The sequence below is a fragment of the Rhincodon typus genome, chromosome 33, assembly GCF_021869965.1.
Source record: "Rhincodon typus isolate 14 chromosome 33, sRhiTyp1.1, whole genome shotgun sequence".
In the NCBI taxonomy this organism is placed as follows: domain Eukaryota; kingdom Metazoa; phylum Chordata; class Chondrichthyes; order Orectolobiformes; family Rhincodontidae; genus Rhincodon; species Rhincodon typus.
The window spans coordinates 22254561-22271218 of NC_063364.1; the positions used below are offsets into that span (position 1 = coordinate 22254561).

General features: G+C 42.2%; 1 protein-coding gene across 1 annotated transcript in view; it reads left to right on the forward strand.

Moving 5' to 3' along the window:
• The first annotated feature begins 1190 nt into the window (after nt 1–1190).
• Nucleotides 1191–16658, forward strand: part of LOC109928951 (cytosolic carboxypeptidase 4) — a 272400-nt gene continuing 256932 nt past the window's right edge. The window contains exons 1-3 of the mRNA XM_048616090.1: nt 1191–1307; nt 5059–5312; nt 12432–12495. Of these exons, the coding sequence (XP_048472047.1) occupies nt 5094–5312; nt 12432–12495 (283 nt within the window). The 5' untranslated portion in view covers nt 1191–1307; nt 5059–5093. The remainder of the gene's footprint in view (nt 1308–5058; nt 5313–12431; nt 12496–16658) is intronic.

A 16658-nucleotide genomic window follows, 5' to 3' on the forward strand; every position in this document is an offset into this window, starting at 1 on the left:
TTGCCACCACATCTTAGAGGTCTGTGTCAGGTAGCCTGGAACCTGCCATGATGCCAATACACTGGAGATCTCTTCGGTTCATGCTTCATTTCAAGGGCCAGGTGGTTTACAAAGATGGCTGCTCGGAGGGAAGACCACACTCTCCACCCATGGCAGATGACACAATCCCCTGACTGAGGTGGAATGTGGATATATTGCTGCATACTCTCCTATCAGGACCACCAAGGAACAGACAAGAGGCCTCCTCAAGGTGAGGTTCTGAAACTTGCATTGATCTGGGAGAGGCCTTGTAGCAACATCCAGAGGGAGTGTTCCAAATGATCCCAGCATGCTGTGCTCCACATGACTGGAGCTGGCAAACAGAGGATGTGATGGAAGCTGAAGAGCTGGGAGAGCAGCAGCAATCTTCTGGGGAGGAAGATGACGGTATTGAGCAGGATGAACCTTCACTGTGATAGAGTGCCCAACAAGCCAGACAGAAATTAATTGACACCCATTTTCAATAGATCCGAGTTGGGCGAAGGCATCATTCATTAACTGTAAATCTGTTACCACTCCAGAAGCAAGCAGTTGGATTAGGAGATAGTGGGAACTGCCGATGCTGCAGAATCTGAGATAACAAGGTGTGGAGCTGGATGAACACAGCAGGCCAAGCAGCATCAGAGGAGCAGGAAAGCTGACGTTTCAGGTCTGGACCCTTCTGACCACAAGCTGGTGAGCACCTCATTTGCACATCTCTGTAGCTGGCTGAGGAAGAGACACCCCAAGTGACTGGCACTCAGAGGAATGCCAGAAGCCAGCAGGCCCTGTTTAGACTGGAAAGCAAATCTGTTTATTTTAGTTTGATCATTCTTTGTTTTTCCTGTAATTAATTAAATTTAACATTAACCGACTGTTTGAAGGCTTCATAACATCTAATGCTCCCACATTCAAGAATGATAATTTGCTGTATACCGATGGGTGTTGGGGAAGGAGTAGCACTCCTTCAGACACCATTCAAACATTGTATGGGGGTGCTTCTGTCACTGATTCTGGCCTGATGTCTAAAATGACAGTCAAAGTGCAAATATATTTACTTACTTGATATTCTATTTACAATAATATGTCACAATGCCAACTCCGTGCCCTTAAAAGGTTTACTTTGTCCTCGCCCTTCCATTATACCCAGGTGCACTGTTGGAGCCTGGAGCTTTGGTCGCGGGAGCCTGTCCTATAGCGGATTCTGTTGCCCTTGAAGGATAGGCCAGGAGACCCCAGAGGCGTTTGTGGTTACAGGGCATGGACATGCTGAGAAGGTCTGCCCAGAGGTAGGTTCACCCTCCTTACTCTCAACTTCGACAGGGTTGAGGGTCACAGGCAGAGTGGAGGTGGATGGGCCAGGCACCTCTGGAGTGTTCTGAGTGCTCCAAGAAGTCTTCTTGGAGCCCTGTGTGTAGTTTCTTTTCCATCTGGGTGCTTCCAACCAGTATCCCTGAGAAGAAGGAGGACCTGACGTGAGGGGCAGATCCCTTGTCTTCAGTTGCCTTGTCGTTGATGCTGAACACCAATGGCTAAAATGAAGGAGTCTGTGCACATGTCAAACAGACCCTGAGGGTTCTGATCCTGGCTCTCCATTAACTTCTGCATGGAGACAGCCAGACACTCACATGCCAAAGACTAGCACAGAGCAGATAGCATTGGTGGTCTCTTCCAACCTTCGATCCAGTTTCCCTGACTATCTTTGACACATTTCCCTGCTGCTCCTGCGCCTGTTTGTCTATCTTCATCAAGTTACTAATGGAACGACCCCCTGGGGTTGAGCAGGTGCCTGGCCTCTGGCATTCCTCTGAGTGCCAGTCACTTGGGGTGTCTTTTCCTCAGCCAGCTGCAGAGATGTGCCAGTGAGGTGCTCACCAGCTTGTGGTCATCCAGTTTAATCCAACTCACCGACCCTTCGATGTGAAAGTATCTGACCATCTGGAGGTTGCAGGTCAAAGCTTTGCCATTGCATCATTTAGCAGACCTGAGGCTTCTGAGGGGTGGAGGAGGAGCTGATGTCGGGAGGGGCTGGTCTCTTGCGGATGGAGACTGTGTGGATGCGGATGGAGACTGTTTGGAGGCAGCTGTTGCCTGCAGAAAACAAAAGGAGGAATGAGTTACACAATAAGGCTGGAAGCTTGAGCATCTTAAGAATAGTTCACAGTGGTGGTAATTGGAGAGCAGTGTAGCACTGCACAATGAAGCCCAATGGCCTCCCTGCATGAGGGGTCATGTTCATCTCATAGAGTCACAGAGTGGTACAGCACGGAAACGCTCCAACCAAGCCCATGCCGAACATAATCCCAAACTAAACTAGTCCCACCTGCCTGCTCCTGGCCCATATCTCTCCAAACCTTTCCTATTCATGTACTTATTTAAATGTCTTTTAAATGTTTAACTGTGCTCACATCCACAACTGCCTTTGGAAATTCATTCCACCCGCGAACCAACCTCTGTGTAAAAATTTGCTGCTCGTGTCTTTTTTAAATCTCTCCCCTCTCGCCTTAAAAATATGCTCCCTAGTCTTGAAATCCCCCATCCTGGGGAAAGGACACCAACCATTAACCTTGTCTATACCCCTCATGATTTTATAAACCTCTACAAGGTCACCTCTCAACCTTCTATGGTCTTTTGCAAACTCAAGCATTTTCTCCTGGTACAAGGTGAGGAGATGAACGTCAGACACTCTACCATTTGTCTTGGCTCTTCCAGCCCTATTGAGGGCTGCCTCCTCCTGCAAAGAGACAAGGGGAGGGATTGAGTGAGATGCAAAAGTCTGACACAACAGTTATTGGTGGTGCATGTGCAGGAAAGGTGGCAAGGTGTCCTGATTAGGTGAGTGGGAAGAACAAAGGGCAGGAAGCATTAGTGCTTTGAGGAAATTAAGAGGGCACTGAGGCATTCAAAAGGGCATTGGATAATTATTTTCATAGAAATAGTGTGCAAGGGTATGGGGGAGAAGGCCGGAGATTGGCACTAGGTAATGAGTCTTGTTTGAACAGACAGTGCAGGTACATTGGGCTGAATGGCCTCCTCCTGCATTGTAACTTTCCTGTGATAGTTTGAGTGGATGGAGTACGTGGTCTCCTTTTCCAGGCCTGGGGCAAGGGGATGGCCTTGCTGTCCCCTACCCTCATCCACAAAGTGGGGTACTGAAATAACTGCACAGAAACTGGTATCCAGTCACTAAGTCACTAATTGTGTTCAGCTCTGGTCACCTCATTACACCTCACTTCATTGCAGGAAAGATGTGGAAGCTTTAGAGAGGGTGCAGAGGAGATTTACCAGGATGCTGCCTGGACTGGAGGACAGGTCTTATGAGGAAAGATTGAGGGAACTAGGGCTTTTTTCGTTGGGGGGAAGAAGGATGAGAGGTGACTTGATAGAAGTGTACAAGATGATGAGAGGCATAGATAGAGTGGATAGTCAGAGACTTTTTCCCAGTGCGGAAATGACTATTACGAGGGGGCATAATTCTAAGGTGATTGGAGGATGGTATAGGGGAGATGTCAGAGGTAGGTTCTTCACACAGAGAGTGGTGGGTGTGTGGAATGCGCTGCCGGCAGTGGTAGTGGAGTCAGATACTTTAGAGACTTTTAAATGACTCTTGGATAGGCACATGGAGGATAGTAAAATGTAGGGTATGCAGGGTAGATTGACCTTAGTAGGATAATAGGTCGGCACAACATCGTGGGCTGAAGGGCCGGTACTGTGCTGTACTGTTCTATGTTCTATCTTCTATAAGTCGCCCTTTATTTACACGTGTACCGCACATGGGCCCTGACCAGCCAGCTCAGAGCCTGTCTCTAGAAAGAGGAGACTTTTGAGACTTGTCTTTATATCTGTCAGCCAGGACTCCCTGATTGGCCCAGGTTAACAGCCCCAATCAGGGAACTCATACACAATGAGATCCACCTGGCCAACCTCATTCCAATCACTATACATGCTGACTTGTATTTCTCAAACACATCCTTTGGAATTAGACAGCACACATTTTCATGGCTGGCAGTTTTTGAAATGGTGCATGGTTGGGATTTCAATATGGTGCCCAGAGGTGAGAATGTTGGAAGATTCCGGCTTCAACCTTTCTATCATTGCTGAGCGCAGGACTGTGCGAGAGCAGGGCTGTGGAGGATGGATGCCTAATAAATGAGAACAGCATAAAATTTCATGAGAAAAGACACCAGAACTCATGCAGGGAAACCCTTACCGAGACATCACTAAAATAAGGGCAATTATAAATTGGTTTTGACCATAAGACCTTAAGATATGGGAGCAGAATTAGGTCATTCGGCCCATCATGTCTATCTGCCATCCATCATGGCCGACATGTTTCTCAAGCCTATTCTCCTGCCTTCTCCTTGTAACCCTCGATCCCCTTCCCAATTGAGAACATTTCTGTCTCCGTCATGCTTGAATGGATTGTGAAGCCCCATTGTAATCAACGGAATTAAATATCAGTAAATATCAATAGCTGCATAGCAGGAAGCAGATCTGATACCATCCCAGTTTGTCCCAGTCTTCTGCCTTTTTCTGTTTAGTGGCTCTCACCATCCAGAACATTATTCTTTTATGTTCCTGTTGTGCTGCAATTTATTCAAGGCTCTTCATCGCTTTGTTTATGCTTTGCTACTTGGTACTACTTAGCAATTTGGTTGACAGTCACAATCCTGCTGATTTATCAGTGCTTCTATTGCTTGTGCTAAATCCTGTTCAGTTAGTGTGGTGGAGATTTGGGGGATGGGGGGACGATGAAAAAGGGCAGTGTCAGTAAGTTTGATATTAGTTCTAGCTAAACACAACACTGCAGAACACAATTGTGTCTAATTTCATTAGGAGACAGAGATGGAAAAGTGTAGACTCTGTTTCCTTTTGAGATTGATAAACAGCTCAGCTGGGAATGCAGTGAGTTTGCCAGATCAACTTTCCTGTCCTTCTCTTGTTCCTTGGTAGGGGCAGTCCCTTGTCGCTATAGCTGGCCATTTAATGTGCAGCACTTTGCTATTTTGTATTTGGCACTCATTAAAATTTTTGCATCAGAAAATGGATATCTTGCTTTGTGCCAGAGACAAGTGATGTCAATCTTTGACCTGCCCACAAAAGCAACTGGCCAGTCTTTTCCACAATTTCATAAAAGAGAGAGAGAGGGGGGGGAAAGCTCTTGTGCTTCAGTTGTGGAAGGGAAGTACTTTTTCCGTCTCTCTCTCTCTCTCCGTTGGTTCAAGACCAGAGCAGAGATGACTTCTGCTTCAGGAAATGCAACAGGCTTGGAAATTCTTCTTTCAACACTCAAGGTAAGAAGCCCTCTCCTTGTGCTAAGTAAAATCTCAGTATCTCTTTTATGTGCAGATTTATAGATGTAGTTTTTCTTAACTGCTTCTAATTTAGGAAATGTGAATTGTCCTCATTGAATGTATTAAGTAATACTATTTTTAAATCACTTCAATATAGAATGTTTGCACATACTTAAATCTAATCAGGTTTGAATTGTCTATTTGCATATTGCTCCAGATGACACATCTTTAAAACAGAATAAATTAGGTGAAAATTGTTCAAAATTATTATTATTTATAGAAACAAAATTATGGCCCTATGCTCGCTAAGTGAAAATAACATGGTTCTGCTTGTAGGAAAAACTGTAATTCCAAATTTCTCTAAACTGCCATTCACCTGATTATTTCTACTAAAATTGTTAATTAATTCTTGCTGGAAGAGACTACTAATCAGTTACTGCTGTTTGTTCTACTTCCTGCCAAACTAGGGAAGTAGTAAAATAGCTTTAAGATTTGTTGGCAAGTATGTCCATGACTAATGGCATTAATCTCCAATGGCTGGGATGGCTGGAATGATGTATGGAATTGGTTAGGACTATGATCACTGGGGTTGAGAAGAATCAAGGGGGTCTCATGGAAACATATAAAATACTAACAGGAATAGACAGGATAAACACAGGAAGGATGTTCCTGAAGACCATGAGTCCAGAACCAGGGGTTACAGTTTAAGGATATGGAGTTAGGCCATTTTGGACTGAGATGAGGAGAAATAGCTTCACCCAGTGAGTGATAGGCCTGTGGATTTCAGAAGGTGGCACAGAAGCTGGTTGAGGCCGAAACATCAAAAGTTTTCAACAAGGAGTTAGATACAGTCCTTAGGGCTAAAGAGATCAAAGGGTGTGGGGAGGCAGTGGGAACAGGGTATTGAGTTAGATGATCATATTTGGCTCAAAGGGATGAATAGCCTAATCCTGCTCCTATTTTCCATGTTTCTATGTATCCAGTCGCCAATTCTATTTGTGCAATAGCTTTTAGTTTTATGGAAGCTGCTGTGTTGTACTGGCCATTATGTCTAATGAAAATATCATATTTATATGGATGTGCCACTTGTAAACATTGGGGACAATACATAGATTAAAGAGAAGGTCATTCAATCTTTTCATTATGTTTCATTATGCTATTCGATCATGGCTAATATTGATCTTTACTCCATTGATTAACCTGATCACTGGACACCTTTACCTAACAGAAATCAATTGAACCAGCATCCATATGTTTTCGGTGGAATGTGTTTTACTAGATAGTGTTCCTAATTTTTATTCTAATGGGTCGAGTTTTAACTTTAAGAATTAGCAAGACCAAAAATCAGGGCAAGAGGAAGTAGGAGGTGTAGTTATAAGGTATGAATCTTACATTATCATTTTAGTCATGTATTTAGAGATTTTCTGCAGCATTTTCATGAAAAGAATTAAAATTAAAGCTTCAGGCTGCTTGGCAATAGGAGTAAAAACGGAAATCACTACAGAAGAGATGGGGACGAGGGAAACTATTTAAGTTGTACCTTGGAAGGCAGGTTAATAACTTAAGTAGTGACTGGAGATTGGAGAAATTGGCTGGCACAAAATTTGAAGGTGTAGAGGAGGGAATAATTAAATTAGAAACTCAGTAGGGCTTGCACTTCTCTCCGTACACTCAACAAAGCAAATAAAATAGTGGTTTATGAATTTTTTAAAAAAAGTTGCACAGGTGGCAGTGGCTTGTAGAGATCAAAGGAGTATTTAGTCAGAAGACAAAAGTGAATACAATAGGCAGAAAAAGCCATGAAAAGGATCAAAGCATATTTGAAACTCTTGAAATATTATTTGAATGACTACAAGTTGCTGGCAGGGCAGCCAGAGAAACTATGAGTGCTGGGGCATCATGAGAAGTTAGAAAACCAGTGAATTGGAGAGATTGTGAAGAAAGAGCATTGAATCAGTGACTGGAAGCTAAGCTGAGCTAAGGGGTGGCCAAGAAGAAGTAAACTAAAGTTGGAAATAAAGAAAAGTTGATGAAGACCAGTGCGAATGAGGGTTTTCCAATTATGGCTGGTCTTGACAGGAGCACGGCTCTGGGGTCTATTTGACTAAGACCTGATCCTCAGGTTGGTGAAACAATAGCTTGAAAAAATGTATAAGTCTTAAAAGGGAAATCCTTGCAAAAAGCAAACTTGATTCCATCATTGGCCTGTCCAAAAAGCAAAACAATGAAAGATTGTGGGTGAGATAGTAGGAACTGCCGATGCTGGAGAATCTGAGATAACAAGGTGTAGAGCTGGATGAACTACAGCAGGCCAAGCAGCATCAGAGGAGCAGGAAAGCTGACGTTTTGGGTCGAGACCCTTCTTCGGAAAAATGATTGTGGGTCTTGTTTTAAAATTCTTCACCACTATTGGCCGCACCTTCAGTTGCTGAAGCCCCAAGGTCTTATTCTCTCCTCACAACTCCCCACCTCCAATCCTTTAAGATATTCCTTAAACCTAACTTTTTAGTTTAGCATTTGGTCGCCTATCTCTTTATATTTCGCTTGCCGCCATATTTCATTTCAGTGCCTGGAAAAGTTTAATTATATTAAAGGTGCTGCATAAATATAAATTATTGTTGCTGTTGTTTGTACTCATCTGTTTTTTTCATAAAATACCGGCTGTTTCTATTGCTCCTTGTCTTCTAACTAGATGAAGGGGCACAATGACAAATTACCTGACTCTATTTGAATATTTCAGAGCATTTCAGTCAAGTGCACTCACACAGCAGCTCTGAAATTTTGACCATTTTATACTGAATACATTCTAAAAGTTTTATTGGAAAATATCTAACTCTAAGCTTTGTTTAAAATCATAAGCAGCCTGTGATCAATGCATGAAACAATCAGCAAGGGTCCTTTTAATTGGAAAAACATATGCTCCAAGCCTGTTAACAGGGAGACAATGATGGCAATTTTTGTAGTCAATGGAACAATAGAGGCTAACGTCTCTTTTAAACTCTCTTGTATAATACTTGAGTTAAAAAGACACATCCCAAGATAAACAATACAGAACAGTGCTTCACAAAAAACTATGCCTGAAGGATAAAAAGGATAAGACAGAAGCAAAGGACCAGCTGCAGAAATATTAGACTGGAATGAAATCATTTTTAATCTAATTTTGGTACACCTGTTTGAATGATTTCACTCTTCAATAATCTAGGCCCCAACTGGAGATGTAAACCATTACAAAGAGAAAACTCATAAAACAGGTTCAAAACGTGATATATTAAGAGGGCATGGGCAAACAGGATCATTATATCTGTCACTGTGTTTGACAATGATTTATCCATGTATGAGATTTTTTAATTCAATTTGTTAAGTGAGGAATCCAGTGCAAATTAACAGGGTAAAAGCTTCTGATATTAAGAACATTCTATGAAGGTTAACCCCGACTGAGTTTTGATTTGCCATGAGCTTGGAGTTGCCAAGAAGCTGAGACAGCTGTTCATTGGTTGGCAATCTCCATCAAATAACAGAAAGCTGGTGGTGTGTTACAGTTCATTCAGGGACCTGGATGTTACTTGCCCCTGTGAGTGTGTTTTCAGTGGTTGGGCATGCAATATAGAGAGGGTAGCTAGCCCACCATCTTCCTCTGCACCCCTTCCCTCCAATATTGCCCCCACAATTTAGAGGGTGGACAAATGTTGAAATCAGCAGTCCGTTAACCATGTGTAAGTAATATTGAAGGTCAATTAAACTTATTAAAAACTCAATTGATTCTGTTAATATGTTGCCCATGTTCCAATTATGGCTGGCATGGGCAGCGGGGCTGGGAGACCTTTCCTAAAGGTTTATAAAATGGCAGAAAGAAAAGGGGAATATAATCTCAAGAAGATGTCTTACTGGAGGCATCTGTCCTCTCACCCACAAAGATTGTACCCTTCCCTTTCCTCCCGTCCCCAATGATCCTCATCGTACCCACTCCTTAAGCTTTCCGAACCCTTGCTGACCCAGTACCCTAGACATACCTAGCTCCAGGGTCCAGACCCTTGCTTCTTTGTGGATCTACCTGCAGTACTGCGAGCAACCACTACTGGTCTTGTGGTGGACTTGCTACGACTGGAGTGGCAGCTCCTGAGGCCTCCCAAAAAAGCAATGTAGCTCTCCTGGAGTGGTGTGGTTGAGCAGTCCACCCTTCCCATAGTTTTCAGCCCAGGGAATTGTTGGAGCTATGGATAGTGATGGTACAGGCTCTATGTTCCTTTCCATCTCATGGCTGACCAGGAATCTCACCAGCTCTTACTGCCTGCCATTGGTATATGTTGGAAGGATTCTGAACACACTTGCCTTGAGCATCAAGTCCACTTAGGAGTGGGACTTGAACCTGCTGCTTCTAACTCAGAGGCAAGGACACAGTCCAAAGTGCCACAAGACCTCTTACACAAGCAATAATTGGATCTTATGCAATGCAATGTGACTGGTTTTGTTTATTTATACTGGCATCTTTTTCTAAATTTCAGCAGCAGGAGTTAGCAAATCCTAAAAGCAACCTTGACACACCTAAAAAAAATCGATTAAAGTTAGCCAATTTTCATTTGAAAAAAATCAGCATAAAAGACCAATAATATTCTTGGACAATCCTGACATGTCAAAGCAAGAAATTATACAAACTTTGTAGATCAAGCAGTAGATATACAAGATGTTCCTTTATGTGGACTGTAGGGATGAAAAGATTTATGCATTTAAAAGCCCAAAAAAAATCAAAACATTAAAACGAGGTTGGGGTGGATGCTTCTTCGGATAAGTTTTGAAGTTTAATGTTAAAAATTGTACCTTAATTGATTTTGATCATTTTTACATTCAGCAAGTAATAACCATTCTAGTTAAGAAAGACAAAGAGCAATACATAGAATTTCAATAAGCACCGCCATACAAGATCAATTTCCCACTTGTATCTTCCCAGTTAAGAAATATATGCTACCCTTGCTGTCCCAGTTCAGTGATACTAAGTATACTATCCATCTCTTCATCTCTTTGTAGAGAAATTGTCATCTCCAACTTGTGATTCATATCAGCATTCCTCTCCGTCTTCCCAATCATTTCAATGTGCATCTTTCCTCTACAAAGCACATCTCCTTCCATTTAACCTTACATTTTTTCCTTCACTTCAGGGTTAATGCCTATCCACTTCCATTTTCCCGCATCCCAAATACCAATTATAGCTTAACTCACCAATTTGTTTCTGCCTTTTCCTTCCATCTTTCTTTATCATCCTTTCCTGTTCACTCTATTTCCCTCCCATTCAGTACAATCCATTTCATGCCTCCTTCCTCCACTTGCCATCACTCTTCCACAACCATCCACTCAACTCTTTACGATTTGACATCTATTCCAGTGGTAATGCAAGACTGTTAGCACAAATGGCCACGTTGAAATCTTTGGATGCTATAGTTGGAATATCCCATTCTAGACAAAGTCACTGCCAGCAGTATTTGGAAGCTGCAATCCCAGGCATTAGAACTGAGACTGGCAAAGTTATGGAAACTTGTCTGGTCCAGCAGTTTGAGAACTAGTTGAAATAACTGGGACCCAATTAATGCTGTCACTAAATGTTGATGCAATGCCAAAATATTTGTGATGCTGAGTATAAAAATATGTCCATCAAAAAAAACTTTATCAACTCCAAATAGATTAGTAGATTGCTAAATTGATGTAGATTAGATAAATATTTGTCAGAGCTGTGCAGGAAGAGTGAAGAAGCAGGATCAATTGATTAGCTCAGTTAGGTTGATGGACTGAATGACCTCCATCTCTGATTTATTCTATAATTCAAAAGGTGATTGCCTTCTGTTTGTCTGGAGAGTGCTAAGAGACATTATTTCTGAACGTACTTTCCTCATATCCCTGCACGTTTTACGATGAGCAAATCTGCAATATTTGCAGCTCGTTCACAATCGGAAATTAGACGACGCACTATTTTAAGGATAGTTGGCCAGGATGGAATGTGTGTACTGTGTTGACTGGTCTCCAGAGCCCAGCAATTATATATTTGTTGCGGTCGCAGTTCATTCGCTATCGAAGAGCGGATTGAGTTTGTTCTGGATGAAAGGTTGTTCTGCTTTCGATGCCAGGTGATGAGCCTAACATCTGTGATAGTCAATGGACAACTACACAAAGTTAGTTCGAATGAGTCTTGGACAACTGTTCGAGGAAAGGGCATACATGTGAATGGCACCGAGGCTTCAAAGTGTTGAGTGTGTTTTGTGTGGCTTGTGATTCGTATTATTGTGCACATTCTGGCTTTTCCAAGCAAACTCTGTGTAGATTTATTATTTTAATTATAAACAATTATTTTAATGATAAACTCTTCGCAGGACAGTCACTCATTTTAGAAACGGATCAATTTAAACATTTGCAACATTTAAAAGACATTTGGACAGGTACAGGGATTTGAAAGATTTTGAGGGATATGGGTCAAACATAGGAAAATGGGACTAGTTCAGTGCTGGAAACCTGGTTGGCATGGATGAGTTGGGCCGAGGGCCTTTTTCCATGCTGTATGGCTCTATGACTCTATAACTGCAATGAACAAAGAGAAAAAAATAATTTATACTGATGAGGGCAAATGTCAAAATGCTGTTTGAAACAGTGACCTGGAGCTGATTTGTTTTCTCCAGTCCCAATAGAAAGGAAGACTTGCATTTACATAGCATCTTTCACAACCACTGGGTGTCTTAAAGCACTAATATAACCAATGAAATCTTTTATAGACAGCAATTGAAAATGGCCAGATAACTCCTGTGCTCTTTGAGATAGCACTGTGGGATCTTTAAAATTCGCTTCAGCGGGCAGATTGGGCCTTAGTTTAAGTTTCATCCAAAACACAGCACCTTGAACAGAGGGCCATTCCTTAAGTACTACACTGCAATGTTAGCCTAGATCTTAATTCTGAAGTGGGTCTTGAATTCACGGCCTCTCACTTAGGGGCAAAAGTGTTACTTTCTGAGCCACGTCTAATACACAGCATGTTCATTAATGGCATTTTTACTACAGGGTCAGGGGATTTTAACTCACATAAACACACAGGACAAACACAATCTTGCTTGGGTATCATATTATTTGTCTATTTTATCGTAGAGTTCGCATGATGTGCAAAGTACTCTCAGCATCCTGCAAATTCTGGATGAATTGCTGTCGGCAGGTAAGTATGTGCCACAAAATTCAATTGCCGTTCATTATTTGCATGGAAATCCTGGTTGAAAGTTGTCACAGTTAGTGTCGTTTAGGGTGAATACTTTTGTTTTATAACTTTATCATGAGCCTTTTCTCTGACGTCTGTGGGCTGAGATGGGAATTGTACACGTCTCCAACAATGCAGCTTCACAATAATGAGAGCGGCTGTGGTTAGTAACTCCCTGTGTAAGGGAAGTATCTGGCATTCATTCAATATACTCCCTGATAGCACATTTGAGACTGGAACTCACATCCTATCACTCAGGGCAGCTGGTTGGAACTGTAGCCCACACACCCACTATTGCACACTTTGATCTCTTTACAGTAGTCTGTTCCCTAATTTTAGATCGTAAAATGGGTTTCAGTTCACTGATCTGATATTAATGGATTTGAAGCTGATAGTGTGGAAAGGTATGTTCACCTTCCTATGTCTTTGCAATCTCAGTACATAGCCAGGAAATGTTAATTATTTCACCAACTTTATTCCGTGTTACTGAACCTACAGACCAGATAGGAAGTTTTGAAAGCCATTTACCTCAAAGAAAAATATTAAATAAAATAAAGGATTATCTACCTGACTCTTCTCCCTCTTCTGATTGCAGACCTCTCACATCACACATTGCTATATGACCTAGTTTGAGAATGTTTGAGGACACTGCCTCCTCTCTGAGCCGGCAAGCTGAGATAAGAAATTCATGGTTCTGAGCTCTCCAATGCATATCTTGTTCCATGTGGGAAGCTCCCCTTATCCTGGATAACCATATGTGCAGGAAGGCTCCTTAGTTACAGCAGCTTGAAGTCTTGATTTTGGAGAATGTGCAGTCGCTGAAGCCTTTGCAGCACATTCCTGAGGTGGTGAATTTTGTGGGTAGAGTGTTTATAGATGTGGTCACATGCAGCTTAGGGAGAGAAGGAATGGAAGAACACCAGGCGTTTAAGAAGAACAGGAGGTTTGTGTATGTTGTTGAGTATATCTCACCCTCTAACCAGTGTTCAGTTCTAAATACTGATGAAGGTGCCGGCTCATCTTGGTAGTGCAGCCAGGGAGCTCTACAATTTGCCTAAGCTGTACATGAAGGGGAGGCACAAAGAAAGCTGGAAAAGCAATAGGAGCAGGAGATTTGATATTAGGGGAACAGACAGGCATTTCAGGGGCTACAGACGTAAATCCAGGTTGCTTTTCCTGGTGTTAGGGTCAAGCAAGTCATTGAACAGTTGCAGAACATCCTGTCAGAGATGATCATTAGCCAGCAGTCATGAACTATGTTGGTAACAGTGATACAGGGAGACTGAGGACCATAGTTTTGCAGTCAGAATTTAGAGTGCTAGGTAGGAAATTAGCAAGCAGGATTTGAAAAGAAATCTCTAAATTACTCCCGTTTCGATGAGCGAGTAAGTATAGATATAGGAGGATAAAACAGGTGAATGTACGACTGAAGTGATTGGACAGATGGGAAGGCTTTATATTCCTGGAAGGATGTGACCAGCTATCTGTGAGATTGGATCAAATGGGTTGCAGAATGTAGTGATTGGAACAAGGTGGACCTTGTTAACTACAAGGTTCTTGATTGGGGTTGTTAAGCTGGGCCAATCAGGAAAGCCTTGGCTGACCAATATAGCCAGGAGATTAGACTTTCCTCAGTTGAGGACTGACTCTGAGCTGCTGGGCCATGGCCAAAGTCCTGTGCAGTAGTACATAAAGGGTGACTTGGTGATGGGACACTGGCCTCTGTGCAATAATTTCACGCAAGCAGAGCCATTGTGGACCTAAATGTTTGTGCTATTTGAAAGAATGGGAACAAGGAGCATATGTTAGGGAGGAATACTGACATTCCCAGAGTACTGTGAAAGACAATACTAGATTAGAAAATATTACGTGTTTCAGAGCAATGGGAAAGTGATAAAGTCTAAATTAGCATTCCCGTACATGTTTGTGAAAGTATAGAGTGTGATAAATGAGATTGGTGAATTTCAGGTACTGATAACCATTTGAATGTACAGTCTTGTAGAATAAATGGAGACCTGGCTCAAAGAGGGACAGGACCAGGTATTGAATGTACCTGGAAACAAGGTGTTCGAGAAAGATAGAGAGCTAGGTGTCCAGGGAGAGAAGCCTGACTCTTGTGGATTTGTTTGGTGTTCCATTTTGAAGAAGTAAGGTACTACTTAGATTTGGTTCTGGGCCACATTTAGGGAAGGTAGACCATACAACATAGGAGCAGAACTAGGCCATTTAGCCCGTCGAGTGTGCTCTGTCATTCAGTGATCATGGCTGATCTGGCAATCCTCAAATCCACTCTCCTGCCTTTTCCTTTAACCTTCGATTCCCTTATTGATTAAAAACCTCCTCATATTGGCCTCGAACATACTTAATAACAAAGCCTTGACAACCCTCTGTGTTAAAGAAATCCACATATTCACTACCCTCTGAGAAAACAAATTCCTCCTCATTGTTGTCTCAAATGTGCGATCTCTTATTCTGAGATTATGCCCTCTGATCCCGGACCCTCCCACAATGACAAACTTTTCTGCATCTCCCTACATACCTAAGAATCTTGCATGTTTCAATAAGTTGGCCTGTCTAAATTCAGGCCTAACTCACTGAACCTCACCAATGAGACAGGTCAGGAACCTTTGGGGCAGGTGCCTTTGGAATGGTTGAACGTAGGCATAAATGTGCGTAAAAATGTTTAGCCTCATTGTAAAGCTGTCAAATAACTGGCAAAGCTGTAAAAAAAATCCTGTAAAAGCTGTCAACCATCTGTCAGAGGTCCATTATGAAAGAGGCTGCACTGAGGATGTTACCAAGCATGGTAACGAAACGTCTGCGGAACAACAAACCAGCTCGGCGAGCCAACCAACATCAACACCCACAACCCGAGCTACAAATCTACTCCAAAAACTGTCAAGGCATTTTAAATGAATGCAGTCCTTTCAATCTTTGAAATTCAAGTCTGTAAAGTTTAAAAGAAGATTGCTTTCCATTTTACTTCACCTGTTGACATAAACCTAAAGATTTTCATCGCAGGATTAATTCTGCATGACTGATTTTACAATGGAGTGCCTTCTATTTCACGGTTTGCTTGACAGATAAAAGTTGTATTGGACTTGCTTGTGCAACTTGAATGAAATGTTTGTTTTGATAAGAACTCATTTAGACAAAGAAATTCAAACATAGTAAATAAGTTTTTTCTGAATGAGAGTATTTTTCTCAATGCAACGAAGTCTGCAATTAAGTTCCTTTATTTATTCAAACTTTATTTCTTCTCATGCGTGCATGAGTCCTGAGGTCTGCCTGTGGTAGAAAGGGAAATGGGTGCTGTTTGAGGGCATAGGTTGTCATGAGTTAGCAATAACTTGGCATGGGCTTTAATGTGTCAGGGATTGGCTACAGAGGCTGGTATGCAGGCTGTGGGAGTCCTTGAGAGTGAAGAGGTGTTCTGTTTGAGTGCATAGTTTAGAATGGGGAACATGGATAGCTATGATACATTAGATGGAATATGTTGCACAGATGGTGCATGGGAAGCACATGGGGGTGAGGACTTGAGGAATGCTCTATGTGTTAATCTTTCTTTTTAAACACTGCACACAACGTGTGCTAGGCTATATGCCAGCTCACGTTTGGGCATCCTCCTCAAGTCTTCATTGGTTGTTCTCCCTGATTTTAATCCAGCCCTTTCTTGTATCAAAACAGGAAGCTTGGCCATTCATTCCTAAAGGTTCGGTTTGCAGAACCAGACCTCTTCTGTGTCTCTACTCCCAAACTGGGAATGAAAATCCAAATCCAAAATCTAGAGCCCCAAAAATGTGTTGGAAAAATTGCATGTTAATGATTATGCTATAAAAGAGGGCAGGGAATGGAGGGGAGAGGTGTTTGGTTGGTTGTATATCCTCCAGTCAAAAAGACACATTCTCTAGCTTTCTACGGATCCTGGGAGATTTGCTCTGGCTTGGCCAGGGGACAGAAGCATCATCAGAACAGGATTTGCTCCTGGAGGTGGATTAAACAAATACATGGGGAAGCAATGGTCTAGTGACATTATTTCTCGATTATTAATCTAGATACCCAGGTAATGTCCTGGGGAAACAATGTGTAGAGCTGGATGAACACAGCAGGCCAAGCAGCATCAG